Below are 18764 nucleotides of genomic sequence, written 5' to 3'. Positions count from 1 at the left end.
ATAAAAAAAGGCAGAGGTGATCAAATACCACCAAATAGCAAAAGGAAAAAATACTGTGCTCCTACCTACCTAGTGAAAAAAAATAATATAATCAAACATATATATAGTAGCAGCTACTAAGTGTGATACACACAAAAACACAGTGAAAAAAGAAAAAGTGGATGCGCTGACAATATTACCCCCCCGTTGTTAAACCAAAGAAAAAAAATGTATTAGTTAATTGGTTGTACTCTAAATAAATAAGTGAATAAACAAATGTGATCCCACAACCAATATTAAGGGAATAAATGAATTGAATAAAATTGAATAAAAATGTAATCAATACCAATTATTGAAAATTAGTAAAAATAAATGAGTAAAAATAAAATACATATTGGCCTAAATTGACAAAGAAATTCATTTATTTTTCTTCATTTTCTATTGGATGTGTTTTATAGCAGAAAGTAAAAAATATTATTTTCTCTTTTTTCAAAATTGTCGCTCTTTTTTTGTTTATAGCGCAAAGAATAAAAAACTACAGAGGTGATCAAATACCACCAAATAGGAAAAGGAAAAAATACTGCGCTCCTACCTACCTAGTGATAAAAATAATATAATCAAACATATATATATATATATATATATATATATATATATAGCAGCAGCTACTAAGTGTGATACACACAACACAGTGAAAAAAGAAAAAGTGGATGCGCTGACAATATTAACCCCGTTGTTAAACCAAAGAAAAAAATGTATTAGTTAATTGGTTGTACTCTAAATAAATAAGTGAACAAACAAATGTGACCCACAACCAATATTAAGTGAATAAATTAATTGATGTAATCTATACCAATTATTGAAAATATGTAAAAAATAAATGAGTAAAAATAAAATAAATATTGGCCTAAATTGACGAAGAAATTAGATTTTTTTCCCCATTTTTTATTGGATGTGTTTTATAGCAGAAAGTAAAAAATATTGTTTTCTTTTTTTCAAAATCGTCGCTCTTTTTTTGTTTATAGCACAAAGAAAAAAAAAACCACAGAGGTGATCAAATACCATCAAATGAAAGCTCAATTTGTGTGAAAAAAAGGACATACGTTTTATTCGTGTACAGAGTCGCACGACCGCGCAATTGTCAAAGTAATGCAATGTTGTATCGCAAGAAAGGGCCTGGCCAGGAAGGGGGGGGTGAAAATTCCGGAGGTGAAGTGGTTAAAAAATGAAATGATCTAGTGAATACAGGTATCCAGCAGTCAGACTGTCATATATGGTGTTTTAATGTAGGACAGAACATGCACACCTAGAGGGATGCCGGGGGTGCTCAGTCAGGCGGGTTCCCTGTCCAGCAGCGTGCACACAGGGCTGTGTTTATCCTTTTCTATGGAGTCTGTCCTCCTCCCCTCCTCCTCCCTGTACACGGCTCCTCCCCTCCTCCTCCTTGTACACGGCTCCTCCCCTCGTGCAATGCCTGCCTGGGAATCCCGGCCCAGACCACACTTTGTGCCCGGGACTTTTCAAAGCTCTCTAACCTGTGGACTGTCCCGAAGGTCCCCATAGTAGAGATCCCAGAGCTGAGGTAGCTTACAGAGGTCAGCCATCCCTGAGGGACCTGTCTTCCTCATTCCACCTCTCACTGCCCTTCCTTCCGCATTCAGGCAGTCTATAGCTCCCCAGGGAGTCTTCTCACACCTGGACTCCAATAAAACAAGTTTTTATTACTTTTATTTCTGGCACTTTTCCCAAACTTTCAGGGAAGTCCCCAATTCTGACACTTTCCCCTGGCTGCTGTCAGTGTGATGTCATAGAGTGGAGGGACCTCAGGATGGAGTGCTATGCCTGGTAATGGTGTCCTGTGTCACCTGTTCCTGGGGGAAGTGACACCGTGTGAATTGGGGACAGTCGCAGGCCGGGCTCTCGTTTTACATTTTGGCGAGGAAGGCGAAGATGAAAGTGACAGTTTATTTTGGCAAGACTGCCATTGTGGTCCCCTGCAAGGATGGGAAGTTCAGCATCAGAGAATTAATTCAACAAGCCGCACAGAGATACATCAAAGCCAAGGAGAAAGTAAGAGCAACAATGTTTTCTTCTGTCACTAATGTCCTGTGTCATGGTTATGTATAATACAGCAGAGGCGGGCATAGGAGCACTCTGTCCGGACACCTGCTGATGTGTGTACTGTATGCGGGACATCCGGGGTGGGCTACTTACCTGATACAGGGGCCTCAGATGTGCCCCTTAAAAACTCCTTAGGGCTACACATAATATTCAGTGAATGTAATGCTACAGAAGTTGTCAGAGACTGCTGACAAGTGACAGGAGATTGTCAGAGACTACTGACAAGTAACCAGAGATTGCTAGAGACTGCAGATCAGTAATGTGAGATCCTTAGAAACTGCTGACAAGTAACCAGAGATTGTTAGAAACTGTTGACAAGTAAGCGGAGAATGTTAGAGAGCGCGGGCAAGTAAGCGGAGATTGTTAGAGAGCGCAGGCAAGTAAGCGGAGATTGTTAGCGCAGGCAAGTAAGCGGAGATTGTTGGAGAGCGCAGGCAAGTAAGCGGAGATTGTTGGAGAGCGCAGGCAAGTAAGCGGAGATTGTTAGAGAGCGCGGGCAAGTAAGCAGAGATTGTTAGAGAGCGCAGGCAAGTAAGCAGTGAATGTTAGAGAGCGCGGGCAAGTAAGCGGAGATTGTTAGAGAGCGCAGGCAAGTAAGCGGAGATTGTTAGCGCAGGCAAGTAAGCGGAGATTGTTAGAGAGCGCAGGCAAGTAAGCAGAGATTGTTAGAGAGCGCAGGCAAGTAAGCGGAGATTGTTAGCGCAGGCAAGTAAGCGGAGATTGTTAGAGAGCGCAGGCAAGTAAGCAGAGATTGTTAGAGAGCGCAGGCAAGTAAGCGGAGATTGTTGGAGAGCGCGGGCAAGTAAGCGGAGATTGTTAGAGAGCGCAGGCAAGTAAGCGGAGATTGTTAGCGCAGGCAAGTAAGCGGAGATTGTTAGAGAGCGCAGGCAAGTAAGCAGAGATTGTTAGAGAGCGCAGGCAAGTAAGCGGAGATTGTTAGCGCAGGCAAGTAAGCGGAGATTGTTAGAGAGCACAGGCAAGTAAGCAGAGATTGTTAGAGAGCGCAGGCAAGTAAGCGGAGATTGTTGGAGAGCGCGGGCAAGTAAGCGGAGATTGTTAGCGCAGGCAAGTAAGCGGAGATTGTTAGAGAGCGCAGGCAAGTAAGCAGAGATTGTTAGAGAGCGCAGGCAAGTAAGCGGAGATTGTTGGAGAGCGCAGGCAAGTAAGCGGAGATTGTTAGAGAGCGCAGGCAAGTAAGCGGAGATTGTTGGAGAGCGCAGGCAAGTAAGCGGAGATTGTTGGAGAGGGCAGGCAAGTAAGCGGGGGATTGTTGGGGAGCACAGGCAAGTAAGCGGGGGATTGTTGGGGGAGCGCAGGCAAGTAAGCGGGGGATTGTTGGGGGAGCGCAGGCAAGTAAGCGGGAGCCAATGGCAAATCCAATGACATGGGCACCGGCGGTGGGGCCAAGTCCAGCTTTCGTGTCTGTGGATTCAAAAGCTGGACTCAGGAGCGAGCCCGTAAGGTAACCCCACCCAGGTGAGCGCTTCTCCTAGGGGGTTATCTGATGTGGGGAGGAGCTGCGAGAGCCGCTGGGGGACCCCAAAAGAGGATGTTTGGGGCCACTCTGTGCAAAAGGAGCTGCACAGAGGAGGCAAATATGACATGTTTGTTATTTAAAAAATAAATAAAAAAAGATCCTTTACAGTCACTTTAATAAATGGAAAGTTGAAAAAATGACTGAAAATCTGCTTTAACCACTTTACGACCAACGCACGACGATGTACCTCCCTTTTTTGAAGATGGGTATCTCGGCGCCGGTTGTGTGTACGATAATGGTGGTCTCTGCAGCGGGTTCACCATGAGATCACCATTATTGGCGGCGGGAGAGGTGCCACCGCCCCTCTCACCACTCTCTCGCGCCTTCCACTGCTTACCGGAGCCGTCGGTAGCGGCGGAGGCGATCGGGACCTGTCTTGTGTGTGGTATGGAGACAAGTGAGGCTAAGATGGCCCTTTTTATTTATTTATTTTTTTTTTATTTTTTTTTATTGCATTTAAGTCCAAATATGAGATCTGAGGACTTTTTGACCCCAGACCTCATATTTAAGAGGACCTGTCATGCATTTTTCTATTACAAGGGATGTTTACATTCCTTGTAATAGGAATAAAAGTGATCCGATTTATTTATTTTTAAACAGTCTAAAAATAAATAAAATCTAGTAAAATAAATAAGAAAAAAAAAATATTTTTTTAAAAACGCCCCATCCCGACGAGCTCGTGGGCAGAAGTGAACGCATATCTGAGTAGCGTCTGCATATGAAACCGGTAGTCAAACCACACATGTGAGGTATTTCTGCGATCGGTAGAGCGAGAGCAATAATTCTGCCCCTAGACTTTTTCTGTAACACAAAACATGCAACCTGTAGAATGTTTTAAATGTCGCTTTTGGAGATTTCTGAGGGTAAAAGTTTGACGCCATTCCACAAACGGGTGCAATTTTGAAGCGTGACATGTTGGGTATCAATTAACTTGGCGTAACATTATATTTCGCAATATAAAAAAAAAGGGCTAATTTTACTGATGTCTTTATTTTTTTTTATTAAAAAAAGTTAATTTTTTCCAAAAAAAAGTGCACTTGTAAGACTGTTGCGCAAATACAGTGTGAAAAAAAAGTATTGCAATGACTGCCATTTTATTCGCTATAGTGTTAGGAAAAAAAAACAATTTATAATGTTTGGGGGTTCTAAGTAATTTTCTAGCAAAAAAAAAAACTGTTTTAGACATGTAAACACCAAGTCTGGAAAAAAAGGCTGGTCCTTAAGTGGTTAAATACTACCAGAACTTTCAATGTATCTGTTTAGTAACAATTGGTGAAATACGTGCACAGTATAAAGTGGGTAGCTTCAGCCTTTTCAATGCGTGCACATTAACAGTATTGATATTGAAACATTGAAAAACCTGAATGTATCTGTTTGATGGTTGCAAAAAAAGTAGCTGTTCATCCAGCCAGAAATCTGTCAGCTGATCACTTCCTTTACTTCTTCACCTCCGCACTGTTATCAGTTAACATTGCTCCCTGCTATCTCTGTGAACTCTCCCTGTTCTGGAGAAGAGGGGGATATTATGTAGTCCTAAAACAGCGGTCCCAAACCTTTTGGTCACCAGAGACTGGTTTAGTCAAAGACAATTTTTCACACACCGCGGTGGTGTTGCAGTCAACCCTGTATTTGAAGCCAGTCGCCAGGGCTACCATTCCTGCTTCTGCTCAGCCTCCACTCAGATCATGAGGCATTCGATTCTCTTGGAGCACACAACCTGTTTCTCAACTCCAGTCCTCGAGGTGACCCAACAGGTCATGTTTTCAGGATTTCCCTCAGATGAAACGGCTGTGGTAAATACTAAGGCAGTGAAACTGATCAAATCACCTGTGCAAAATAATGGAAGGCCTGAAAGCATGACCTGTTGGGGCGCCTTGAAGACCGGAGTTGTTAAACACTGACCAGGATCCTGTGCATACACAGTTTAGAGTTCAAGTTTGTGCTCTTATAAAATTTTAATGCCACTGACAGGAGGTGGAGCTCAGGTGGGAATGTGAACAGCTATAAGTACAGATCAAGCCTTGCTTGTCTGCCACTCGCCTCCTGCCGTGTGACCCGATTGCTAATACGCCTCGGACCGCTACCTGTCTGTGGCCTTCGGGTTAGGGATCTCTGTCCTAAAATACTACAGGTCCTATGGTGACAACACTGCTCAGTGCAGTTTTTCTGAAGAAAAAAAGTGTGTTAATAGCAGAATAATGATTAAGATGAAGGAGAAAAAGTATGAAAACAAATGCAGCCACCACATCTAAGAAAAGGAAAGCTGCACAAATATTAGTTTTGTTTGAGTTTGGATAAACTTTATCAACCACTTGCACACCAGCCGCCGCAGTTTTACTGCGGCAGGTTGGCACCGCTGTGCAAAATCATGTTATACTACGTGGTCGCGGGGCTTGAATGGCAGACGCGTGCCCGCCGCAAGCTCTGTGAGTTGGATCGCGGGTCCTGCGGAATCGATGTCCACGGGGATACCCGCAATCGTCTCGCAGAGGGGAAGAACGGGGAGATGCTAATGTAAACAAGCATTTCCTCATTCTGTGTAGAAGAATACGTATCAGCGTAAACTGAGGAAAACTTTTTTTTTTTTTTTTTATATATGTTTTTGGGGGGATATTTATTATAGCAAAAAGTAAGAAATAATGCTTTTTTTTTTCAAAATTTTCAAACTTTTTTGTTTATAGCGCAAAAAATAAAAACCACAGAGGTGATCAAATGCCCCCAAAAGAAAGCTCAATTTGTGGGAAAAAAAGGATGCCAATTTTGTTTGGGAGCCATGTTGCATGACCGCGCAACTGTCAGTTAAAACGACGCAGTGCCGAATCGCAAAAAGTACTCTGGTCTTTGGCCAGCCAAATCCTCCGGGGCTGAAGTGGTTAATAAACAATAATGAAGTCCCCAGGCCAGCACTAGTATTAATAGAGTTTGCAGCAGGTCATCCAAACTGCCCAGCAGACATTTGTTAAGCCCCATACACACTATCAGTGTTTCTGCTGAGTTTTTCCTTCAGATTTACCAAAACCATTTAATATGAGGTCAAACCTTAGGAGTTTCAATTTGTATGCAATCAGGCAGGCCCCTGCACTACATGGTTTTGGTAAACCCGAAGGAAAAAAAATCAGCATAAAATCTGATAGTGTGTATGGGGCAATACTTGGCTTTATCTGTAACGTCATTCAGTAGGCATCCTTGATAAACAGGTTGGAATTCCAAACGTCATCAGTGAGAGTAATTAAGCGATCTCTTGTGTGTAATTCTTTGGGATTGTATACACTGTCATGAAAGTATGAATGAGTTTAAGGAAAATACGTTTGGAATCAACTTCTGCTATTTAGGTCACATGAAATCCTAATTGATGGTGACACATACCGAGACTTCAGTTTAATTAATGACTGCAATGACAGTTCATTTTCATTCAAAGCACCTGCCAGATAACAGGAACACTGACGCTGGATGCACTTTTACATGTTTATGTCACATGTGTGTTCCCCTTCATTTTGTGGAATAATCCATGTTTTGGGAAGATTTGGCTTCACACTTGTGTATTGTGGTAGCATGCATAATGAGTAGTACTTTTTACATTGGGGGTTATTTACTAAAGGCAAATCCACTGTGCACTGCAAGTGCACTTGGAAGTGCAGTCACTGTAAATCCGAGGGGGACAGGCAAGGAAAATAAAAAAAACATAATTTTAGCTTGCACATGATTGGATGATTAAATCAGCAGAGGTTCCCCTCATTTCAGAATTTCCCCTCAGATCTACAGTGACTGCACTTACATGTGCACTTTCAGTGCAAAGTGGATTTGCCTTTCGTAAATAATTGTGTTTTGTGTTGTGGTGTTATTCATTTAGCATGGCACCCTTTTCACACATACAGTAGATGGCAATGAATGTGTTCTACAGCGCTCCACAATGCACATGTCTGACAGCTCTGCCTCTGTCCTGGGAGAAAACCGCGAGCGTGCTTTTAGTACAGAAACTTTAGCCACCCAGTGACATATACATGTCATGTGGGTGTTAAAACCCACCCTTTTGCTGTTGTACATATGTGTTACGCAGATTGCAACAGGTTAAATATGTGTTGGGTTGTTTACATTACATTATGCAGGCCATACATGGTCGAATTTCGAACGAATTTTCTTTTCAGAAAATTTGTTTCTTTTTTGTGATCCGATGATGCCACCATTGATTTTCGAAATTCGGCCAACCAAGCCTTCAATTTCACCTCATGTTGTTACAGAAAATAATTTTCTTGGCCGGGAATCTTCTTTTCTCTCCGTAAATTTTCTTATTACATTTCTCGCACGATTCTCCCATCATTGATTAGAAAATGGTTTGTTTTTCAAAAAATTTTCAACATGTCCGATTCCTCAAATTTTATTTCCGCACGAAAATCGTCTGTCGCTGCAGCCCACTAATGGTGCGAAATTCATAAGAAAATTCTTAGATACGATTTTCGAAAGAAAATTCTTTCGAAATTCGAACCATGTATTGTCTTGGTAAATGTAGTCTGTAATGTTTTTACTTCGTTGCTGAGAAATATCTATTGATCCTGCCAGTTTCACTTAGTTCTGTACTGAGGCTAATTTACACCAGCTGCTGCATTACAAAACAGGGGTTGGTGTGCACTGCCCTATCATCTGTAAACCACACCCCTTCCAGACCCCCACACCCTCCATTCTCCCCCCTAGAAACAAAAATACCCCAGTTCAGTACAAATCCTCACCCTCCTATAACCCCTTCCAGTACAAATCCCCCTTCTTAGCACAAACCCCTTGCTTCAACCTCCCCTTTCCCAGCACAAATCCCCACTCAGCATAAATACCCCTCTCAGCACAAATCCTCTCCCATCTCTCCTTGCCAGCATAAATTCCCCCTCTCATCACAAATCCTTCCCCATTTCCCCTTCCCAGCATAAATTCCCCCTCTCTGCACAAATCCTTCCCCATTTCCCCCTCCCAGCATAAATAACCCCTCTTAGCAGAACCCCCCCCCCCCCCAACCCCCGCTCCTTCTCCTGTTCTGTAAGAGCAGCCTGCTCTGCTCGGACTTGTAGTGCCCTAGACTACAGGGGACTGAAAAATGGCTGCCTACTATGCTGGCAGCAGTTTTTCAAAACGCATTTTTTTTGGGAAGAAACTTTCATGAAAAAAAAAAGTTAGCCCTATTTTTTCTTTCTTTTTTCTTTTTCTTTTTTTTGTATAATGTGAAAAATGTTACACCGAGTAAATAGATACCTAACATGTAATGCTTTAAAATTGCACACAACCTGTGGATGGTGCCAAACTTCAGTACTTAAAAATCTCCATAGGCTAACATTTTTTTACAGGTTACAGAGGAGGTCTAGTGCTGGAATTATTGCTCTCGCTCCAACATTCGTGGCGTATGTAACCTGTGTGTATCTGGCTCTGATATTAGTCACTGACCCCATTGTCCCTGATATATGTATTGGAAGTAGTAGATGTAGATAACATTAGTGTGGTGGCAGGCAGTGATCAGACATTGGTCTCAAGGCAAACATTATTACTTCTACACACCTAGTAGGTGTGAGTTTTTTTTAATTTTTAAACAAAAGACTATTTTAAGGAAAGAAGTTGTGGTTCTCAGTATAGTTTGCCCCAAAATGTATTGCTGGGCTTTAAATACAGTTATGAATGTTATAGAATTAATCGTAAGGATTTTATGGCATAAATATTAATAAACATGCAAGTGTAAACTGAGGCAGGACAATGACTCTGACAGATATGTATCGCCCTCTTTTATTTCTCTGGGCTTTGTACTACAGAAAGATCTTTACTAGCCTATGACAAAGCCTTCCCTCCCTTTGAACTGGTTTGGTAGCTGGAAGTCGGCTCTCTGTATAATCCCAGGCTGATTCACTTAACAGGCTTATGAACCAGAGGTGATTTTAAAGATCCCAGAACACAACTGGCACCAAACAGAAGGCATCTCTAGATGCTTGCATGCTGGCACACCTTACCATTTATGCATCATGGGTGCCTTGAATCCCAGTCTACTCTGATATGTAACTAGTGTCCAGTTTGTTTGGTTTGTAGCATGGCCATGTCCTGTCCTGCATCATCCTTCAGTGCTCTGTGAATCCAATAATGCTGTCCAAAACAGTAATGGGTTAAAAGACTGGAGGATGGAAGAGGGCTAGACTCCTAACTGGGGAAACAGGTTGATGGTCATGTACTAGAGCAGACTTGATCAACTTTTTTACCCCAGAGGGTAAGTGGTCAGTGTTGGTCAAAATCGCATGCTTACTGAGAGCTAAAAAGATTGTTGCCATGCTACTGGCTGTGCCAAGGGCCGTTAGACCTTGTACAATGCAGACGGCATCATATGGGATGGTCAGCCAGCCACAGTTCTAGGAACCCCTGTCAACACAAGGAGAAACCCCAGGGTTCCACAGAGTCCTGGATGAGATTGGCTGTACTAGAGCATCCTGGGAATAAGCGTACTTAACCTAACATCAGATATTTTTTCACATTGGGTGCTGCATGCTAGGTATTGTGTAAAGGCCTATTCACAACGGTGTGCTACAGTAATGCACATTATGAGCAGTAGTGCAATCCCGTACCATTCATTCTGACTGCCGCCCCTGTATACTTTCCTGGCTGGAGAAAATGATGCATGCACATGCTTAGCCTGTTGTGATGCTTTCAGCAGCCTATCTGAGTGAGTAGGCCACTTTGTTACATATATGACGTATCACACTTGCATTTAGCGCACCATGATAGACCTAAGTGGTGTGAATGAGTCCTCAGTGTAACATATACAGGTATTAACTCTGACAGACATCACAACACTCCCTCAGACTGGGGTTTTTCAACTGGGGTGATGCGGCAAAATTACATCTAGCCTATTACAGTCATATCATATGGGGTTTATTCTGTTAACTTCTGTGTGCAGAATTAAAAGTTAATGGCACCCCCATTAATCCACCAATTGCATGTACATTTTCACGTTTTCAGATGGCAGCTATCAAAGGAAACCAGTGTACAGATAAACATAATGGCTTCTATTATTGACTTCCCCTGGAAATGCTTGTAGGCTTTTTGTTATGTTGATCTTGTGGCTTCATAACATCATACATCATACTTGTTCTAGGTTAGTGTAGCAATTGTATTAGCATGCCCGCCAGAAATGGTAGCTTGCATATTTTTCTAAGTGTAGGCTTGCTTTAGGCTATCCATAGTGAACGTGTCAGTTGGCTGACCACTCTCAGTGGATTAATCTACTGGCAGGTTATAAAGATTGTGATATGTTGCAATTTGTGCTGTTATTACTCCTCTCACTCCTCCCCATTCCATTAAAAATGGATCTCCGGCTCCTCATATGGTCACGAGACTTATCATAGCGGGAGATTTTAATGGCATTCTGGATCGGACTTTGGATACTTCCAATCCAACCAGGCTTCCGGATACAGATTTGGAGCAATGGGCCACGGCCCTGCAGCTCACGGAGGTCTGGAGATGGAAAAATCCACACTTCTCCCACTTATCTGCAGTCCACCGCTCAGGCTCCAGAATAGACCTGGCCTTTTGCTCTCCGGCTATGCTTCCATTTGTAGCCTCGGCAACATACTTGCCAGCGGGAATTTCAGATCATTCCCCCCTAGAAGTCATTCTGCAGCTTGGGGGGAGTGAGGGCAGGGGTAGCTGGAGACTAGCGACTCGCTGGCTGCTGGATGAGTGTGTGGAGGAGAATATGTGAGGGAAGATTGCTCAATATTGGGACTGTAATGATAATGTGTCCACCCCACAGATCACCTGGGATGCCTTCAAGGCAACTATCAGAGGGGATTACATATCGGCAATAAAGGCTGCCAGGGTGGACTGTGCCTCAGAGACCAAGGACCTGGAGTCCAATGTGTGTATGGCAGAGGGGGAGTTTGCATCGGATCCTTCTCCTGGGGCATATTCCTCCCTGGCACGGGCTCTGTCTTTATACTTATCTAATGAGACGACCTCCTCGGAGTGGTCACTCAGAGCCAGGGTATTTGAATCAGGGGACAAGAATGGGAGGCTTTTGGCCAGTCTGGTGGCTGACCCCAAATTTCAAACGGTTGTGCCCATGATGCATACTGCGACAGGGGGTGTGACTTCTAACCCAGCTGACATCCTTAATGAATTTCAAACGTATTATTCCTCATTGTATAGATCCACCACTGCGCAGTTGTCCCCTGAGCACCTCTCATTTCTTCAGGTCTATCTGACGGGTTTGACGGGGGAGGACGTGGCCCTACTGGAAGCGGACATGTCAATAAATGAAATAGAAGCAGCAATCCGCTCCCTACCACCTAATAAGACGCCGGGCCCTGATGGGCTTCCAGGTGACTGGTACAAAATGTACATGCCCGATTTAGTCCCACGGCTCCATAAGTTATATGCCCTTAGTTTAGAGACAGGATCTCAGCCTGACTCGATGACACAGGCCCACATAGTTCTGGTACATAAGCCGGGAAAGGATGCCTCCTATTGTTCGGCATACCGTCCTATATCCCTTCTCAACTATGATTTAAAGATACTGATAAGTGTTAGCCACCAGGCTGATGGGAATCCTCCCGTTTTTGGTAAACATAGATCAGACTGGTTTTATGCCAGGGAAGTCAACAGATGTCAATATTCGTAGAGTCTTCACTCATCTGCAAATCCCTTCTACGGACCAGGACACCAGGGTTTTAGTGACCTTGGACCTTGAAAAGGCATTGGACTCAGTGTCCTGGGCCTACATGGAGGAGGTACTTGGGTTGTATGGCTTTGGCCCCATTTATAGGAAGTGGATCCAACTGTTATACCAGAAACCAAATGCACAAATTAAACTGGGAGGTGTGCTGTCCTCCTCATTTCCGGCGGAGAGGGGCACCCGACAGGGGTGTCCTCTGTCCCCGGCCCTTTTTTCCTTAATGGTGGAACCCTTGGTGGTTGCACTGTGATCCTCGGACGCCATTTGGGGGGTGGGATCCTTGGAGGAAAAGGTTGCACGGTACGCTGACGATATTATTCTCTTCCTCCGGGATCCTGGCCCGTCCCTCCGGGTGGCGCTAGAGCTTTTGTCACGCCGTGTTGTGCCTGAAGGTAAACTGGGACAAGTCCCAGATTCTGCCAGTGGACCCGGGTGCTGGGACGCTGGCTGACCCATCACTTCCTCTACAGTGGGCGGAACAAATTAAGTATCTTGGTATCATCATTTCTCCCAGAGTACAGGACTTTTGTAAACTTAATCTTCTTCCCATCCTACAAACTACACAGAATAGGCTTAAAGTGTGGGCCAACCTTCCCCTTACGCTGATAGGTCGAATTAATTAAATTAAAATGAAATTGCTTCCCCCTCTACTATACGTAATGCGCCATTCTCCAACGTGGATACCCAAAGTTCTTTTTCAGCGACTAAACTCTGACATCTCCAGTTTCTTGTGGGGCTCCACGCCTCCCCGATTCCGCTTATCCATACTACAGAGACCTTGGACGCAGGGGGGTCTGGCGGGCCCTCATTTTTTTCTCTATTTCATAGCGGCGATGCTCACACACGCCCACGGCTGGCTTACCTCGGATGCCACCAACGCAGCAGTTGTCTTGGAGGCCTCAACTGTGGGATCATTTGAAGCACTGCGGAATGTTTTATTTAGGGACCCTAGAGCTCCGCATCCTCTCACCGCCTCGATGAGGACGGTGCTGAGGGTGTGGTCTGGGGTGGTCGGCCACCAGCCGGCTGGGTTCCGGGTGCTCTCTCCTAATACTCCATTGTGGCTCAATCCCTCCCTACCTGAATTCTACTCTATTCCAGGTCCGATTGTGTTGGCATCAAGGGGTGTTCGGTGTCTACACCACATCTGCGAGAATGGTGCATTACTGACATTTGACCAGCTTAAATCTAGGTTTGACTTACCCAATGTATACTTCTTCCGGTTCCTGCAGCTTCGCCATGTGTATGGGACTCAGTTTGGTAGTTCACCTCTAACCTTATATCAGTCTAATATGGAGTCGCTTCTGCGTCAGGAGACGCTGCTTAAACCATTATCCACGATATACTGTACAAGGCTTTGCAGCCGTCGGTTCATAGTGGATTAGAAAAACTTCGGGAATTTTGGGTGGCCGAGCTGCCAGGACTAGATGGAGAGGACTGGGAGGACATTTGAGACTCCCCCTTTAGACACTTGATCTCCTCTAGAGATCGGCTGATTCAATTTAAAATACTGCATAAATTTTATTACACCCCATATAGACTTCATAGGATTTACCCTGACTCTTCGTCCCAGTGCTGGCGCTGTGGAGCGGATTCGGCAGGGTACATTCATATGATTTGGGCTTGCCCCATGGTGCAACATTATGGGTCACGAGTACTCTCTTTTTTATTACTAAGCTGACAACGATCCCTATACCTCAGACAGTGGAGATGTGTCTGCTTGGGTTAGTGGATGCTTTGGTTCCCTCGCGGGCAGTCCGCACTTTACTGGGACTGCTGCTCTTCTATGCAAGGAAACTTGTGCTCTGGTGGAGGGCCCCCACGGCGGCCCTCACCTTGAGTGCATGGAAGTCCTTGGTTAACCTTGCAGTACCATTATACAAGGAAGCATATTTCATCCGGGGATGCTCTCAGAAGTTCCAGAAGGTTTGGAATGTATGGTTAGAGTCTGAGACAACGGTTGTGGAGCAAGACAACCCTGTTGGATTGTCAACCCAATCTATTCAGTAGACAACTTCTCCAATAAGCTTTGTCTAGGGTGGCGTTTGTGCTGCCCAAGTGTCAAATTGATACCCACTTGTAGACCTTTGTTTGTAGACTGCCTGCAGTGCATCACTAAGCTTAAGTTGATCACTGGGAATTGCATTACTCCTGTCAATTTTAGCAGCAAGCTACGGGGTTTGGTTGATGTATGTTCTTTGGGTTAGGCTGATGTTGTTTTTTAGGTGTTATGCCTTACCTGCTGTGTTGTATTTTTCGAGCAGGGTAATGCCCCAAGGCTCTGTTCTGTAATCTTCTCTTTTAAAACAAATAAAAAGAATTTATAAAAAAAAAACAAAAAAACAATGGATCTCCAAATAAATTTACATTTGTGATTATGGACTGTTTTAGACTGCAGTAGTGCTGGAGGCTGTCTGGACCATACCTGCATGTCCTACCACACTCCTGTACCTGGGTCGCCTTTATACAGTCACTCATATTATTGTCTATAGTAAGTATAGTAGAGGCCAGAAACACTCTCTGGTTCATCTACTGAGGTCTCAGCCTGTACTAAACATGGCATTCAGGGAACCTGTGCCGAAAGAGGTATGCGGAATACCACTGCCTTTGTCTCTGAATCTAATGATTGTCTTTCATTTATGGTTCTTACACATTTTTTTTCATTGTATGCTCAGTTTCACTTTTAGATATTCTTTTAAAAGACCCTGGGGTTGATTTACTAAAGGCAAATCAACTTTGCACTACAAGTGCACTGCAAGTCATTGTAGATCAAGAGAAAGATCTGAAATGAGGTGAGGCTCTGTTGATTTCATCATCCAATCATGTACAAGCAAAAATGTCTCCATCAGATCTACAGTGACTGCACTTTCAGTGCACTTGTAGTGCACAGTGGATTTGCCTTTTAGTAAATAGCCCCCCCGGTCTCTTTGTCCTTAATAGGTAACATAAGAGTTTCTTTATGAGGGTCCTGCATGTCTTTTGATAACCTTTTTACTGTAATTTTTTTAACCACTTAAGGACCACCGCATGGTAATGTACGTCGGCGCAATGGCACCGAAAGGCACATACATGTACGTGCTCGCCTTCCAGCGGACCCCCTCCCGCTGGATGCGGCGGTCCGTTTCGCTGCAGGAGCGATCTGGGATGAGGGGATGGCCGTTGGTTTCTGGCCATCCCCTCTCGAACGCTCCTGGCGAATGAGAAGGTTCCCCCGCTGTGTATAGTAAACACAGGCAGGGAGGAAGTGATGTCATTCTCCTCGGGGAGGTCTTTTTGACCGGACTGCGAGGAGAACACAGAAAGTAAGTGTGCACCAACACTACCAATCGCCCCCCCCCCTCCCAGTCACAGTGTCACTGATTGCAGTGATCATTTATTTACTGATCACTGCATTTAGTGTCAGTTGTGACAGTAAAAACTGTCAGGGCAGTTAGTGTTAGGTCCAGGGTAGCCCCCTACCCCCCCAATAAAGGTTTAACCCCCTGATTGCCACTAGAGTTAACCCTTTCACCCCCTTTTGCCAGTGTCACTAAGCAATTGTTTTTCTGATCGCTGCATTAGTGTCACTGGTGCCGCTAAGTAGCTAGTTATTTTTTTAGGTTCACCGCTAGGTACCCCAATATACTACCCAATAATGGGTTTAACCCCCTGATTGCCCCTAGTTAACCCTTTCACCCCCTTTTGCCAATATCGCTAAGCAATCGTTTTCCTGATCGCTGGATTAGTGTCACTGGTTCAGCTAGGTAGCTAGTTATTTTTTTAGGTTCACCGCCAGGTTTTTATAGTGCTAGGTACCCCCATATACTACCCAATAATGGTTTTAACCCCCTGATTTCCCCTAGTTAACCCTTTCAGCAGCGATCACCGTATAAGTGCCACTGGTGATGCTGGTTAGCCAGTTAGTTATTTAGGTTCCCCGTCAGGTTTTTATATAGCGTCTGGAACCCCCTTATACTACCTAATAAAGATTTTAACCCCCTGATTGCCCCTAGAGTTAACCCTTTCACCAGTTCTCACCGTATAAGTGTTACGGGTGACTCTGGTTAGTTAGTTTGCTTTTTATAGCATCAGGGCACCCACCATTTATTACCCAATAAAGGTTTAACCCCCTGATCACCCGGCAGGTGATATCAATTAGGTTTTAGGGTCAGAGTCTGCGTCTCCCCAGGCAGCGCTAGGTTAGTGTCAGCAGTACCGCTAACACCCACGCGCAAAGCATAAACCTCCCGTAGTGGTATAGTATCAATATCTGATCAGATCAGATCTATACTAGCGTCCCCAGCAGTTTAGGGTTCCAAAAAAACACATTGTTAGCGGGATCAGCCCAGATACCTGCTGGCACCTGCGTTGCCCCTCCGCCCAGCCCACCCAAGTGCAGTATCGATCGATCACTGTCACTTACAAAAAACTAAACACATAACTGCAGCGATCGCAGAGTCAGGCCTGATCCCTGAGATTGCTAACAGTTTTTTTTGGTAGCGTTTTATATTTAAATCCGGAAGGCAGTACTTGGTTTTCGGGGTCCCGTACGTGGCTAGGCTCCCAAAAAGTCCCCCACATGTGGTATCCCCGTACTCGGGAGAAGCAGCAGAATTTATTTTGGGGTGTAATTTCACTTATGCCCATAGCATGTGTGAGCAATATATCATTTAGTGACAACTTTGTGCAAAAAAAAAAAAAAATTGTAATATTCCTGCAACTTGTGACAAAATATTATATATTTCATGGACTCAACATGCCTCTCAGTAAATAGCTTGGGGGTGTCTACTTTCCAAAATGGGGTCACTTGGGGGGGTTTTGTGTTATTTTGGCATTTTATGGCCTTCGAAACTGTGATCGGTAGTGAAGAGTGAAATCAAAAATTTGCACCCTTAGAAATCCTGAAGGCAGTGATTGGATTTTCGGGGTGCCGTACACGGCTAGACTCTCAAAGAGTTCCACATATGTGGTATCCCCGTACTCAGGAGAAGCAGCAGAATATATATTTTGGGGTGCAATAACACATATCACTATGGCATGTGTGAGCAATATATCATTTAGTGACAACTTTTTGTAAACTTTTTTTTATTTATTTTTTTTTTTGTGTGATTATTCAATCACTTGGGATAAAAAAAAAATATTCAATGGGGTCAACATGCCCCTCAGCAATTTCCTAGGGGTGTCTACTTTCCAAAATGGGGTCATTTGGTGGGGTTTTGTACTGCCCTGCCATTTTAACACCTCAAGAAATGAGATAGGCAGTCATAAATTAAAAGCTGTGTAAATTCCAGAAAATGCACTCTAGTTTGTAGACGCTATAACTTTTGCGCAAACCAATAAATATACACTTAATGACATATTTTTTTTTACTAAAGACATGTGGCTGAATAAATTTTGCCCTAAATGTATGACTAAAATTGAGTTTATTCGATTTTTTCTTATAACAAAAAGTAGAAAATATCTTTTTTTCTCGAAATTTTCGGTCTTTTTTCCATTTATATCGCAAAAAATAAAAATCGCAGAGGCAATCAAATACCATCAAAAGAAAGCTCTATTTGTGGGAAGAAAATGACGCAAATTTAGTTTGGGTACAACATTGCATGACTGCGCAATTACCAGTTAAAGCAGTGCAGTGCGAAATTGTAAAAAGACCTCTGGTCCTTAGGCGGACAATTGGTCAGGGGATGAAGTGGTTAAATTTTCCCTCAAAGCAGCATTCAGTTTGTAGACAATGGGGATTATTTACTAAAGAAAAATCCACTGTGCATTACAAGTGCACCTGGAAGTGCAGTCACTATAGATCTGGGAGGGGCATGCAAGGGGAAAAAAAACGGTATTTTAGCTTGCACATGATTGGATGATATAAATCGGCAGAGCTTCCCCTCATTTCAGATCTACAGCGACTGCACTTCCAAGTGCACTTGTAGTGCACAGTGGATTTGCCTTTAGTAAATCAACCCAATGTTTCCCAGAAACTACAGTCCAAACTACCAATGGCCCACACACTGCCTATTCTAAAAGTCTTCACAGCCCTTGACGTCAAATTTCATGGCATCCTATTGATTTGAAACTGCTTCCCCGGTAATGTCTTTAGGTTTCCTGTGCTGAGTTTTAACCTTTTTTTTTAAGGTATGTAAAAATAAGTGCACTGGTATGGTCCGTCTTAATGCTGAACAGACTCAAGTAAAAATCTTCAATAAAGTTAGATTTATACTGTTGTGTTGCGTTGGCAAACGTACATTGGTGTGCCTTGTGTTAAGGCTGCCCAGTCTTTTGAATGAGCTGCCTAACATATCATGACACCTCCAAAAGGGGTGCAGGCACAGATTTGCAGCACAGTAAACTGCAATGTACTAGAGCTGCATGATCGTTAAGAATCAAGAAGCATTTTCCCGATTTAAATGCGGAGTTCTTTGCTCAAGCCGACAGCTGTAAAAACAAAACAAAAACAAAAAAACA

General features: G+C 43.7%; 1 protein-coding gene across 2 annotated transcripts in view; it reads left to right on the top strand.

Moving 5' to 3' along the window:
• Positions 1 to 1421: 1421 nt before the first annotated feature.
• The window catches only part of PARD3B (par-3 family cell polarity regulator beta), a 2156380-nt gene continuing 2139037 nt past the window's right edge, over positions 1422 to 18764 (top strand). Inside the window, exon 1 of one of the 2 annotated variants that reach the window (XM_077448525.1) lies at positions 1422 to 2049. In XM_077448525.1, the coding sequence (XP_077304651.1) occupies positions 1930 to 2049 (120 nt within the window). In that variant the 5' untranslated portion in view covers positions 1422 to 1929. The remainder of the gene's footprint in view (positions 2050 to 18764) is intronic. The other variant, XM_077448526.1, reaches the window with a different exon arrangement.

The sequence above is a fragment of the Lithobates pipiens genome, unplaced genomic scaffold (assembly GCF_037356315.1).
Source record: "Lithobates pipiens isolate NorthernLeopardFrog02 unplaced genomic scaffold, aLitPip1_a1.2 Scaffold_22, whole genome shotgun sequence".
Lineage (NCBI taxonomy): Eukaryota > Metazoa > Chordata > Amphibia > Anura > Ranidae > Lithobates > Lithobates pipiens.
The sequence above is the reverse complement of the archived record's forward strand: the minus strand, read 5'-3'. Positions and strand labels throughout refer to the sequence as shown.